Raw genomic sequence first — 13,864 nt, forward strand, 5'->3', positions numbered from 1 at the left:
TGTGCGCGTGAGGCGCGTGCGAGGACAGCCCTCAGGCAGTGTGAGGAGCAGCCATGGACGGGAGAGCGAGCGGCTGGCCCTCGGGAAAACGAAAGTGTGGCAGAACGAGGCAGAGCCGTGTGTGTCACACACCAGGAGCGCGACGCCCCTGAGATCGTTCGCGAGGACGCCTCTGCACGGGCATCTCCTCTGACAGGAGCCACCGCGCCCTTTCCGGAAAGTTCGCACCCCTGAGCAGCTGCGCTTCTCGGGGCCCCAGAGGGCACCTCTCCAGCCCTCAGCACCATCACGGCGCTTGGTTTGGTGCCTGTAAGAAGATTGTCATACATGGTCTCATTTACAGCTGCCCTTTTTTTTTTTCCTTAAAGTGCAGGTAATTCAAATTATTTGAAAAAAAAAGTAAAGACCTAATTTTAAAGGTTTATTCTTCCATTCGCTACTTGGAAATCACTGTGTATCGGGTTCAGTGTTGACATGGGAAGGAGAGTTCCTGGACCACGGCAGGGTGGCCCTTCTTCGCTGGGTCCTGCCTTTCTGGATCAGAAACCACGGCATGAGGGGAGCCGGACTCGCTCAGCAGTGGCATGAGCGGGGGCTGTGGGGTTGAGAACGTGGGGGTCTCCTCCATGGGCTGCTGCTTGGGTAGATGGGACGGCCCATGGGCCCCTCCTGCACCTGACTGTTTCTCAGGGCGGCTGTCGTAGCCGCAGCGCTCAGTGTAGCCTACACGGCTGTGTGGAGGGCCTGCCTTCATCAGGTGTGAAATCCATCACAGATCCACTTTGCCCTCCATTTTACAGCTTTCCAAGTTTTTATTTTCCTGTGGGGTTTTTATTTTATCCTTGTGTAGTGTTTTCTTTTTAAAATCACTTGTGTGCAGGTATAACTTAATTCCTAAAACAACTCCACTATTAATAGGTTAATTACAGAAAAGTAGAATTTAGAAAGTCTAAATTTTCCAGGTAGTTCCTGGCCTCATTAAGGAATCTTAGGAAATCCCAAATAGCTTTTTAAAAATATTTCTTATCCAGGGGCACCTGGGTGACTCAGTGGGTTAAAGCCTCTGCCTTCGGCTCAGGTCATGATCCCAGAGTCCTGGGATCAAGCCCCATATCGGGCTCTCTGTTCTGTGGGGAGCCTGCTTCCTCCTCTCTTTGCCTGCCTCTCTGCCTACTTATGATCTCTGTCTGTCAAGTAAATGGATAAAATCTTAAAAAAAAAAAAAAACACAAAAAACTTCTTACCCATGTAGTAAATATTTAAAAGTCAATAAATATAAAGAAAATGTCTTTGAAATCCCATATCTGTAAATAACCACTGTTAACCTTCTGTGGCTTTTCCTTCTAGCCTTTATCCCTTTGTGCAAAGAGTGTTTTGCTGTGACCAGTGTTTTATCTGGGGGGTGGCTTGCTGGCAAAGTCCTGTCATGATGGTCTCACCTGGCGCATCCCCAGGAGAAGGAGGGTGTGGAGGGGGTTCAGGGCTGAACTGGGTTCTGGTGCGGTGTGAACTGCCGCCTGGGAGGGCTCGCAGCGCTAGGGGCGGGGGCGGGTGGGGTTGGGAGGGGATCCTGTGAGCTGGGTGGGAGGGCTAGAGCCGCCCTGCCCTCCAAGGAAAGCAGAGTTTCTCCGGGGTGGGTTCTGACCGCGGGCACAGCTGTGACACTGAGCAGCCACGTGGGGGCGCCCGGGCTAGATCAAGGCCTCTTCAGGGCCAAGGCATGGGAGGCAGGAGGTGGGCTGAGTGAGGCCCCTGTGTCTGCTCCTTCCACTTTACCCCATAACCATTTGTCTACCTTCATGGCTTTTCTGCCCTTGAAGCTAAAAAAAAAAAAAAGGTGGACATATGTAGGCATTTAAATGACCACAGTGGTCACTGTGTGGAGTACCTGAGATTGCAGAGTTCACCTTTCCCTTACATGCTTACCTTGTAGGACAAGCTAGGTCCCTTCTGGATTTGGAAAACACTAATCCTTAGAACATTAGACTACACTAGGGACACCTGGATGGCTCAGTTAGTTAAGCGGCTGCCTTCAGCTCAGGTCATGATCCCAGGGTTCTGGGATCGAGCCCCGCATCGGGCTCCCTGCTCGGCAGGAAGTCGTCTTCTCCCTCTTCTCCCCCTGTGTGTGCTTGCTTGCTCTCTGTCTCCCGCCCTTCCTCCCTCCCTGTCTCAAAAAGAATAAAATCTTTAAAAAGAAAACGAAAACTGCCCTATAGGAAGGGTGGGGGATAGGTCCTGTGACCTTAGCTACCTTTTTCATAGCCCATCCGAAGCCCCCTCACCTGCTTGTTCTGGACTTCCCAGGACTACAGACCACACGATTGGGCAACCACCTGGAAGACCGAGTCAACAAGTTTTTGCGGCGACAGAATCATCCTGAAGCCGGGGAGGTCTTTGTCCGTGTGGTGGCCAGCTCAGACAAGACTGTGGAGGTCAAGCCCGGGATGAAGTCACGGTTTGTGTGCACATGTTGTGCTGTTTTCCAACACACGGTTTGCGGGGGCCCGTCCCTCGTTAGCCAGAGCCCCACTTTCTGGCGAGGCTTTAGAGTCTCTGTAATTCAGGCGCCTGAGAAGTGGCACGTGTGCCTCTTGACCTGGGGATCGTGAGTCCGAGCTCTCCGTTGGGGGTAGAGTGTGCTAAAAAAATAAGCTTGGAGTTTGTATAATTTAAAGGTTTTTCAGCGGGTATGGTCTAGTCAGCCCTTCTCAGTGTTCCACATTCATAAGGGGAGGTAAAATTCCTGGCTGAGCGAGATCGTGTCATGAAGAATAGGGTCACAGCCCCGAGCTGCCCAAGGCCAGGCTGGCAGGCAGAACTCTGGGCAGCAGTCAGCAGAGGTGAGCAGGCCTTCAGCTCCTCTGCACTGCGTGGGTTTAGAGCAGCAGGTCTCATTTAAAAAGCACCTGGAAAAATAATGATGTGTGCAGACCTCAGGCTCTGACTTTTATTTCAGGTTTGTGGATTCTGGAGAGATGTCTGAATCTTTCCCCTATCGAACCAAAGCACTCTTTGCTTTTGAGGAAATTGACGGAGTGGACGTGTGCTTCTTTGGGATGCACGTGCAAGAGTATGGCTCTGATTGCCCCCCTCCAAACACAAGGTAGTCTTCCTCCTCTTCTCGGGTACAGGTCAGTGGGCCTGCGGTGTCACAGCAGACCGAGACCCTAAGTGTCTTGGAGAACCTGTGTGCTCCAGACATCGGTTTAAATCAAATAAGCCACGCCTAACAAACCAATCTAGTTAGTTGAGTTTTCCACTGAGCCAGTGAGAAATGAAGGGTTTTGATGATTGTTTAAACCATGTTTTGTATAGTGAGTGCTTGTGGGTTCTAGTCCTGGTCTTGCTGTTGTCCCTGTCTTACCTGGGCCAGGTAAACCTACAGAGAGTGGGGTGGGGATCACTCCAGGGTCCCACGCGTTGTAAGAGCAAAGGACCTCTGCTGAGAGTTTTTTCACGTTCAGTCAAGAATCCAGAGGAGAGGGAATTGGAAGAGGCTTTTGTTAGTTTGCCCTGGTCTCTCCATGGCTCTCCATGGTGGGCGATCCACTGCTTTTAGTCTGGGGATGGGATCGTTTCTTCACAGGCAGTGGCGGTTGGTGATGGAAGTTTTCTTATGTCTTGTCCGTGTGGCCAGTATAAATGCTACAAAAACAGAATTTATTTCTGGAGCTTTTTTTAGATGTTGGTGTTTGGTTTCAAGTTTGGAGGATACCAATTACTTGCCCCCCCCCTGCCCCCCCAGGCGTGTGTACATATCTTATCTGGACAGTATTCATTTCTTCCGGCCCCGATGCCTCCGGACAGCTGTTTACCATGAGATCCTTATTGGATATTTAGAATATGTGAAGAAACTGGGGTGAGTTTAATTCAGATTATTTAGAACTAATAAAAAATGCTATTTTTAATTTTCACTGTGTGTTTTGTGAAAGAACCAGAGTATTTTTAAAAGTTATATGTGTTTTTATTTTAACCTCCTCGGATCGATTACAAGTTCTCCCGAGCCCCCCTCCCAGCCGCTCCCCTGGGCCCACAGGTCCGGGCTCCCCAGCTCAGCGCACGTGCTTGCCCTGCCCTCTGTTGCTCTTCTCACTCTTTTTCGTATTCTAGTCTCTTTTTTTCTTTTTTAACTTTATTGAGAAATATTTTACTTATCGTAAAACCTGCCTGTGTCAAGTGTACATTTCAGTAACTTTTAGGAACTTCACCGAGCAGCATGGCCGTGGCTGTCAGTCCCTTTCCAAGCATTGTCCTCCCCTTAGTAGTGGGGCCCCCAACACCCCTTTGTTGTTAATCCCTGTTGCACCCCTACCCCAGCGACCTCGGTCTACTTTCTTTTTATATAAATTTGCCTTTTCTGGGCGTTTCATAGGAATGGGATCCTACAGGGTACTGGTCTTTTGCATCTGATTTTTTTCTGTTTCAGCATTGTAGATCTGTCACATCCCTCCCCAAATTTGAAGACGTTAGAGGTATTTGACTGACATGTCTCTAACAGAGTCACAGATTTATTTTGACTTTGACCGCTTAGAAATGTCCAGCTGGGGGCGCCTGGGTGGCTCCGTAGGTTAAGCCTCTGCCCTCGGCTCAGGTCATGATTCCAGGGTCCTGGGATGGAGCCCCGCATCGGGCTCCCTGCTCAGCAGAAAGCCTGCTTCCCCCCTCTCTCTGCCTACTGGAGATTTCTCGTTCTCTGTTAAGTAAATAAATCTTTAAAAAAAAAAAAGAAAAGAAGAAGAAAAAGAAACGTCCAGCTGCCCCTTCATTGCACAGGAAGTAGTAGTAGGAACTGCGGCACATCCTTGGGCATAAGCCATTCCACGTGCCTGAGAGCCTCATCTCCCAGGCTGTGTCCATGGAGCCCTGACCCCTGCCCGCCCGCCACGCACCCTGTGAGAGGGAGCATCTAGGCGGGCTTCCAGGGGTGCTCTTGCTCGCAGAGACGCAGCCGGCCCCGCCCACACGCCCCTCCCCCACACGCTGGTTTGGAACTTCCCCGAACCTGTTCTGTGCCGCTGCAAGCATCCTGGTAGTTTCTTTGTTTCCTTCTGGTTACTTCTGTCCTTGCTATGGTGCCGCTTCCTCGGCTGTTCGTCCCCTTGCGGGGCAGGGAGGCTTTCGCTCCGCTCTGTGGTCTGAATCATGGCTGCGTGTCCTGCAGGTATGTCACAGGACACATCTGGGCCTGCCCCCCAAGTGAAGGAGACGACTACATCTTCCACTGCCACCCCCCCGACCAGAAAATCCCCAAACCAAAGCGCCTCCAGGAGTGGTACAAGAAGATGCTGGACAAGGCATTCGCGGAGCGGATCATTCACGACTACAAGGTACCTGGCGGCTCGTGCGAGTGCGAGCGCTAGTGCCCTCTGAGGAGTGGAACGCGGGAAGCCGGGCGCGGGGAGAGCCGGAGAAGCACCTTCCGTGTAGCCGGCGGAGATGCGTAGCGGGCGGCCCGGAGCGCGGCCGCGGTGCCCGCCCGGAGCGCCACTCACGTCCCTCTCCGCTGTGCTTCCTTCGCTCTCCAGGATATCTTCAAGCAAGCAACTGAAGACAGGCTCACCAGTGCCAAGGAGCTGCCCTACTTTGAGGGTGACTTCTGGCCCAACGTGCTGGAGGAGAGCATTAAGGAGCTGGAGCAGGAGGAGGAGGAGAGGAAGAAGGAGGAGAGCACCGCGGCCAGCGAGACCACGGAGGTGAGGCGCCGCGGCGGGCTCAGCCGCGCCGAGGGGAACAGACGCCGCCGCCTTTGTCCGTGCTGCGGTTTTCGCATGTGCCCTCCCCTTGTCACCAGCCACCGCGGGTCAGGGCTGGGGCGAGCGGAGGTGCGGGTGCGGGCGGGCGGGAGGTGCTGGCCCTGGCGTCTCCGAGCTCGTGGTCAGCAGTCTGGCCACGAAGGACACACCCTCCCTGAGAAGGGGACAGGCTTCTTTCTCCCACTTTGTCACAAGCCAGCGCACCGCGCCAGACGGCCCTCCGTCTGCTGTCGCTCTCGGGCCTGCTTACCAGGTGCCGCCTCGCAGGGGCTCCGCGCTCCGCCGTGTGGTGGCGAGCTGGGGGAGGCGCTGTCCCTCCCTCCCTGGGCGTGGGTTCTAGGGCGTGGGTTCTAGTCGGGAAAACAGTGCGTCCTGAGGCAGCGGTAGGAGCTTAAGGAAACAGCGCACGGAGACCGGCCAGGGCTGCCGGCGGCAGAGGCTGACCTGCTGAGAAGTAACCTCTGCCACCCGGGGAGGGGGCGCTGCCGTCGGGAGGAGGAGATGTGTGGCGGCTCGCGCTGGGAGCGAGTGTGCGTTTGTTCGGGATGTCTGCGGGAGGGAGGATGGGGTTTCCGTTCGGTCCTCAGCTGTAGAGGCAGTGGGGGGTGTATGAGGTGTTTTGAGAGTAGCAGCCCTAGGACTTGAGGCGGATCGTTGTGGTGTGGGAGGGAGATCCTGGATCGGGGCTGCCCGCTGGGTCTGGGCCCTCAGCGACGGGGTCCGTGCTGCCGCCTCCACCCGGAGGAGGAGGCTGGGGAAGTATGTTGGGGAAAAAGGCCCCGCGGGAACCGCCGCAGAGATGCCTGGTGACACCCAGGAGGGGCTGTGCAGAATGGGCCCCCCGACCTGGGGTCTGCCGCGGGGGTCCTCCTGCTGGGGCCTCCCTGGAGGCAGGATCTATCATCTGACCACCGTAACCATACTTTCGAGTGTTGGGAATGGGGCTTGAGAAACTGCTCCACCGGGGTCTTCGGGAGGCCAGCAGAGATCCTGTTTGGGTAGAAACCAGGGAGTTCCGGCAGGGGAGTGCGCAGAGCTGAGCTGTGAGCCCAGGTCCCTCCTCTCCGTGTTGGCCACTGCCCGCAGCTCGGATGGGTGGTGGCTTGAGTCAGAACATGGATCTGGACTCCGGGGCCAGGAGAAGAGGGTCTGGACCCAGATGGCGGAGCAGCCACACCCTGCCAGCCCTTGCGGTGTCGGAGACTTCCCCGTGGTGGAGAGAGACGGTGGTCTCCTGTGCCCAGTCCACAGAGGTAGCAGGCAGGTCCCACCCCGCAGACACCCCGGGACCGTGTGGCAGGCAGCGGCTTCCTTTGTGGATGGCACTTGGGCGGGCTGCTACGCTGCCGTTGGCACTGTCCTTCCTGGGGACGTGGGGAAGGGAGAGGCTGCAGCGTCGCGTGTGTGACCCCAGTTCTGAGGAAAACCACCTGCGGGAGCCACCTGTACGTGCAGCTCCAGGAGGAAAAACCAGAATGCCGTTGCTCTGGGTGGCCCAAAAAGCATTTTTTATTACTATTACTTGGCTGTGTTTTCTGAACTTCGTGCAGTGTGTCTATTTCTGTTATAATTTTCTAAACGCTTAGTCTTTCGAATGGTTTCAGGGCTCCCTGAACTGGAGCGGCTGTGCAGCCTGCCCGCTGCCATCCTGCCCTTCCCCAGAGCCCTCTGCTGCTCTGGGCCCCAGACGGGTGCGACTAGCGCCCTCTCTCTGCTCTTGTTGGGAAAAAGGTTCTTTGGACCTGACCTGGGGCCTGAACGACGAAGGGAGTGCTTTCCGGAGCAAAAGCGCCTTAACTGCGGGGCAGGACCCCTCACACCTCAGCCCCTGGAGCGCTCACGATGGGGGTTTCAGGCCCACGCGAGCCTGGGGCTGGGAGCAGGGTCATAGGGACGTCCCCCCTTCAGGCAGCCTTGCCCGGGACGTGGATGGGCCGTGCTGGAGCCCCCGCTCCCGCCCACGCAGCAGCTTCCCATGGCGCCTTCCCCTGCCTCATACGCAGCGGACCTTGGGAACCGTGTGGGACTGAGCCCACGGCACGTGGCATGCAGCGGTTGGGTTCTGGGGCAACGTGGCCTCCCTCCGTTGTTGGAGTCCCTCCTGGGCGTATTCTTCCCAAGAGATGACCTGCTGTGTGGCCGCCGTGGCCTCTGTGTCACCACCGCACCCCTGGCCAGGCTCCTGTCCTCCTCGCCCCTGCCTCCGTGACGCCCTCTATGGGCAGCTGTGTGTTTGCAGGCGCAGTGTGACCTGGAGCGCCCTCGGGAGGGGAGGCTGGGCTCCGGCGACAGCTCCACGTATCTTTTCAGGGCAGCCAGGGTGACAGCAAGAATGCCAAGAAGAAGAACAACAAGAAAACCAACAAGAATAAAAGCAGCATCAGTCGAGCCAACAAGAAGAAGCCCAGCATGCCCAACGTGTCCAACGACTTGTCCCAGAAGCTCTACGCCACGATGGAGAAGCACAAAGAGGTAGAGATGCTCGGGGCCGGTGGGGGCTCTCGGGGCCACAGGTGGGGGCCCTCGGGGCCACAGGTGGGGGCCCCTCCTGGTCCGTGGGATAAGGGAGAAGGGGTTGCAGAAAATCCACGACCCCGGCCCCGCCCAGAGGAGGGGAAAGTGCTGCTGGCGCTCCATCCTGGGCCTTGCGGAGAGGGCTAGCCCCGGGAGGCAGAGCGGCCGCGGCTCTCCGTGGGCTAATGCTGTCCTCCCCTACAGGTCTTCTTTGTGATCCACCTGCACGCGGGGCCCGTCATCAACACACTGCCCCCCATCGTGGACCCCGACCCCCTGCTCAGCTGTGACCTCATGGACGGGCGTGACGCCTTCCTCACCCTCGCCAGAGACAAGCACTGGGAGTTCTCCTCCTTGCGCCGGTCCAAGTGGTCCACACTGTGCATGCTGGTGGAGCTGCACACCCAGGGCCAGGACCGCTTCGTCTACACCTGCAACGAGTGCAAGCACCACGTGGAGACGCGCTGGCACTGCACCGTCTGCGAGGTAGGCGGGCGGGGGGTGTCTGCGCCGCGAGTCGGGCCCGCGGTCGGTCCTCAGTTCTCTGCGCCATTGTTGCGTTCGCGTTTCAGCTCGGACCGTGAAGCGGTCAGCGTCTTCCGGGGGACCAGATAAGCAGATGGAAAGGCATCTGTCTCCTGGTCCTCTCTGGGAGTTGTTGGTCATGAGGTCGGGTTTCCGAGGTCACAAAGAAGAAAGTCCGTGCTCTTTGCTCACTCCAGGCTCAACAGCATACGTTGAGGGAAGGAAGGAAGGAGCCTTTCTCCCTTCACGTGTGCTCCCAACCCAGCTGAGCGTAACAAAGGGCCGTGGATGTGTGTCTGGGCTACGCCTGGCCCCTGGCAGGAGTGGCTGGTCTCCCAGGGAGGTAGAGTGGGCAGGCCTCCTGGGGGGGCAGTGTTTGTGCTGACTTTTTCAGGAAGAATTGATCACAGAGCACTTTGATTTGATCCCTTGGTGTTTGCTAACACCGGCCGTGTGTCAGGAGCATCCACGGGCTTTCTGGTGCAGGGCGGGAGCAGGAAAAAGGCTGTGCTTCAGCCCCACCAGGATTCTGAGTGGTTTCCCTGTTCATGCCTCCAGTTGTGACGTAGCCGAGCAGCTGAGAAGGCCCTGTCCCGGTGGACCCAATGGTTGCACAGGCTGGCTCCCAGTGCGGTCTTGGTCCCTGTGTGAAGGGGTGTGGGCCATCCCTTGCCCAGATGGGTCCCTCACAGGGCGTGAAGCAGGCTGTCGTGGAGCCTCCACCCCCGACCCTGTCCTCACCTTGCCGGTGTTAGCTTCCCAAACGGTCCCCAGAGCCGCATGCCCATAGGAGTTCTGTGATCTTGGGTAGAGAGGGCAGGTGGAGCCTCAATGCCGTTGTCTTCATTTCCCACTCTTTCCAGCCTTCTTTAGTCCCGTATCACTTCCCACTGTTGGGATCTTCATGTTCTTTTAGAAAAGGGGTGGGTCTCGGTCATAGGATCTCCTTCTCCAGACCTGGTACCTGGTAGTCTCTGTCTGCAGGTACAAGCAACTTGAAAGAACCCGTAAGCGTGCATTTTGTCACTGGGGTTTGAGCCAAAGACCTGTCTTCTGGGGGAGGTGTCTCAGACCTCCTGGGCCACCCAGCAGAGCTCGGGGGACGCACCAGGGCCCCTGGCAGCCGGCCCCGGGGAGGTGGGTGGCACCTGGGTGAGCTCCGGAGGAACCAGGCTCCCCAGGCCAGGTTTGGGAGCAGGACACGGTAGGTCTGGGCCCCCTTCCCCAGGGGCAGAGGAAGGACAGAAAGGGGACCAGAGGTCAGCCAACGCACTCGAGAGCCTGCGTTGAGGGAGGGAAGGGATAGGGCTGTGGGGATGGATGCGGTGGCCTCGGTCTGGTCCCAAGGCCCCGGGCTGACCATAGCCTGCGCCCTGTGCTTGTCCGCAGGACTACGATCTCTGCATCAACTGCTACAACACCAAGAGCCACGCCCACAAGATGGTGAAGTGGGGGCTGGGCCTGGACGACGAGGGCAGCAGCCAGGGCGAGCCGCAGTCCAAGAGCCCCCAGGAGTCGCGGCGCCTGAGCATCCAGCGCTGCATCCAGTCCCTGGTGCACGCCTGCCAGTGCCGCAACGCCAACTGCTCGCTGCCGTCCTGCCAGAAGATGAAGCGGGTGGTGCAGCACACCAAGGGCTGCAAGCGCAAGACCAATGGGGGCTGCCCGGTGTGCAAGCAGCTCATCGCCCTCTGCTGCTACCACGCCAAGCACTGCCAGGAGAACAAGTGCCCGGTGCCCTTCTGCCTCAACATCAAACACAAGCTCCGGCAGCAGCAGATCCAGCACCGGCTGCAGCAAGCCCAGCTCATGCGCCGGCGGATGGCCACCATGAACACCCGCAATGTGCCTCAGCAGAGTCTGCCTTCCCCTACCTCAGCTCCGCCCGGGACCCCCACGCAGCAGCCTAGCACGCCCCAGACGCCGCAGCCCCCGGCCCAGCCCCAGCCCTCGCCCGTGAGCATGTCACCAGCCGGCTTCCCCAGCGTGGCCCGGACTCAGCCCCCCACCACGGTGTCCACCGGGAAGCCCACCAACCAGGTGCCGGCCCCGCCGCCCCCCGCACAGCCCCCACCGGCCGCGGTGGAAGCGGCCCGGCAGATCGAGCGCGAGGCCCAGCAGCAGCAGCACCTGTACCGGGTGAACGTGAACAACGGCCTGCCCCCGGGGCGCGGGGGCATGGTGACCCCGGTGAGCCAGATGGCCCCCGTAGGCCTGAACGTGCCCCGTCCCAGCCAGGTGAGCGGGCCCGTCATGCCCAACCTGCCCCCCGGGCAGTGGCAGCAGGCGCCTCTCCCCCAGCAGCAGCCGATGCCGGGCCTGCCTCGGCCCGTGTTGTCCATGCAGGCCCAGCCGGCCGTGGCCGGGCCGCGGATGTCCGGCGTGCAGCCTCCCCGGAGCATCTCGCCCGGCGCCCTGCAGGACCTGCTGCGGACCCTGAAGTCGCCCAGCTCCCCGCAGCAGCAGCAGCAGGTGCTCAACATCCTCAAGTCCAACCCTCAGCTGATGGCGGCCTTCATCAAGCAGCGCACAGCCAAGTACGTGGCCAGTCAGCCCGGCCTGCAGCCCCAGCCCGGCCTCCAGCCCCAGCCCGGCCTCCAGGCCCAGCCCAGCCTGCACCAGCAGCCCGGCCTGCAGAACCTGAACGCCATGCAAGCCGGTGGGCCCCGGCCCGGCGTGCCTCCGCAGCAACCAGCGATGGGAGGCCTGAACCCCCAGGGCCAGGCCCTGAACATCATGAACCCGGGCCACAACCCCAGCATGGCGAGCATGAACCCGCAGTACCGGGAGATGCTCCGGAGGCAGCTGCTCCAGCAGCAGCAGCAACAGCAGCAGCAACAGCAGCAGCAGCAGCAGCAACAGCAGCAGCAGCAGCAGCAGGGCAGCACGGGCATGGCCGGGGGCATGGCCGGGCATGGCCAGTTCCAGCAGCCCCAGGGACCCGGAGGCTACCCCCCGGCCATGCAGCCGCAGCGGATGCAACAGCACCTCCCCATCCAGGGCAGCTCCATGGGCCAGATGGCGGCTCAGATGGGCCAGCTCGGCCAGATAGGGCAGCCGGGGCTGGGCGCAGACAGCACCCCCAACATCCAGCAGGCCCTGCAGCAGCGGATTCTGCAGCAGCAGCAGATGAAGCAGCAGATCGGGTCCCCGGGCCAGCCGAACCCCATGAGCCCCCAGCAGCACATGCTCTCAGGACAGCCGCAGGCCTCGCACCTCCCCGGTCAGCAGATGGCCACGTCCCTCACTAGCCAGGTGCGCTCACCGGCCCCTGTCCAGTCTCCGCGGCCCCAGTCCCAGCCTCCACATTCCAGCCCGTCGCCACGGATACAGCCCCAGCCTTCGCCACACCACGTCTCGCCCCAGACTGGCTCCCCCCACCCAGGACTCGCAGTCACCATGGCCAGCTCCATAGATCAGGGACACTTGGGGAACCCCGAACAGAGTGCAATGCTCCCACAGCTGAACACCCCCAACAGGAGTGCACTGTCCAGTGAGCTGTCCCTGGTCGGCGACACCACAGGAGACACCCTAGAAAAGTTTGTGGAGGGTTTGTAGCATTGTGAGAGCATCGCTTTTTCCCCCCTTTCATGTTCTTGGACCTTTTGTACTGAAATCCAGGCGTCTAGGTTCTTTTTATGCCTAGATGGAACCGCTACTTCCAAGCCATGGAAGGGTAGATTGCTGTTTAAAGAAACAATACAAAGAATATATTTTTTTGTTAAAAACCAGTTGATTTAAATATCTGGTCTCTCTCTCTCTCTCTCTCTCTCTTTTTGTTTTTGTTTTTCGTTTTTTTTCTTTTGTTTTGGGGGGAGGGGGGTTTTGTTTGGATTCTTTTTGTCGTCATTTCTGGTGACTCATGCCTTTTTTTAACGGGAAAAACAAGTTCATTATATTCATATTTTTTATTTGTATTTTCAAGACTTTAAACATTTATGTTTAAAAGTGAGAAGAAAAATAATATTCAGAAACTGATTCTTGAAATAATGCAAGCTTATAATGTATCCCGATAACTTTCTGACGTTGCGGGAAGATTTTTTCTATAGTGAACTCTGTGGGCGTTCTCCAAGTATTACCCCTGGACGATAGGAATTGGCTCCTGCGTGCACACACGTACACACCCACACACACATCTATCTATACATACTGGCCTAAGCCAAACTCTTGTCTTGCAGATGTAGAAATTGTTGCTTTGTTTCTCTGATAAAACTGGTTTTAGACAAAAAATAGGGATGATCACTCTCTTAGACCATGCTAATGTTAATAGAGAAGAAGCATTCTTTTCTTTCTTCTATGTGAAACTTGAAATGAGGAAAAGCAATTCTAGTGTAAATCATGCAAGCGCTATAATTACTATAAATAAGAAAATTCAAGAAGATTCAATCACTGTATAGAATGGTAAAGTACCAACTCATTTCTTATATCATATTGTTAAATAAACTGTGTGCAACAGACAAAAAGGGTGGTCCTTCTTGAATTCATGTACATGGTATTAACACTTAGTGTTCGGGGTTTTTTTTTGTTATGAAAATGCTGTTTTCAACATTGTATTTGGACTATGCATGTGTTTTTCCCCCATTGTATATAAAGTACCGCTTAAAATTGATATAAATTACTGAAGTTTTTAACATGTATTCTGTTCTTTAAGATCCCTGTAAGAATGTTTAAGGTTTTTATTTATTTATATATATTTTTGGAGTCTGTTCTTTGTAAGACATGATTCTGATGGATTGCTCACAGGGGAGAGGCAAGGACATGGTCCTGGTGGCCATGTGGGTGGCAGCCAGGCCCAGCCAAGTCCTGGGTGGTTCTCTTTCCAGGAACCGAGGTGTCCAGCTCAGTGGGGGCCTCGTATACCCACTGCTCCGCGGGGAGCTTCACCCACAGAGTTCGGGCCGTGGATGAGTCCGAAGCAGCACTTTGCCTCCTGGCCTCCTCCCCTAAGCCTCAAGATGCCTGAGTAGGGATGGTTCCTGCAGCTGTTTGCAATGGTACCTAACCCTTTCCTTTATGCAAATCCCAGAATTGGTGCAGAATTGGCTCCAGGGACCAGAGGTGGTTCCTGC

The 13,864-nt window shown here is 56.9% G+C and overlaps 1 protein-coding gene across 3 annotated transcripts in view; it reads left to right on the plus strand.

Annotated features, from left to right (window-relative positions):
- Positions 1-13,258, plus strand: part of LOC123934102 (CREB binding protein) — a 124,603-nt gene extending 111,345 nt beyond the window's left edge. For all 3 annotated transcript variants that reach the window (XM_045994053.1, XM_045994051.1, XM_045994054.1), the window contains 8 exons: positions 2,308-2,458; positions 2,960-3,106; positions 3,749-3,862; positions 5,165-5,330; positions 5,529-5,696; positions 8,067-8,228; positions 8,475-8,756; positions 10,185-13,258. In XM_045994053.1, the coding sequence (XP_045850009.1) occupies positions 2,308-2,458; positions 2,960-3,106; positions 3,749-3,862; positions 5,165-5,330; positions 5,529-5,696; positions 8,067-8,228; positions 8,475-8,756; positions 10,185-12,353 (3,359 nt within the window). In that variant the 3' untranslated portion in view covers positions 12,354-13,258. The remainder of the gene's footprint in view (positions 1-2,307; positions 2,459-2,959; positions 3,107-3,748; positions 3,863-5,164; positions 5,331-5,528; positions 5,697-8,066; positions 8,229-8,474; positions 8,757-10,184) is intronic.
- The last annotated feature ends 606 nt before the right edge of the window (positions 13,259-13,864 follow it).

Source organism: Meles meles, chromosome 21, assembly GCF_922984935.1.
Source record: "Meles meles chromosome 21, mMelMel3.1 paternal haplotype, whole genome shotgun sequence".
NCBI lineage: Eukaryota > Metazoa > Chordata > Mammalia > Carnivora > Mustelidae > Meles > Meles meles.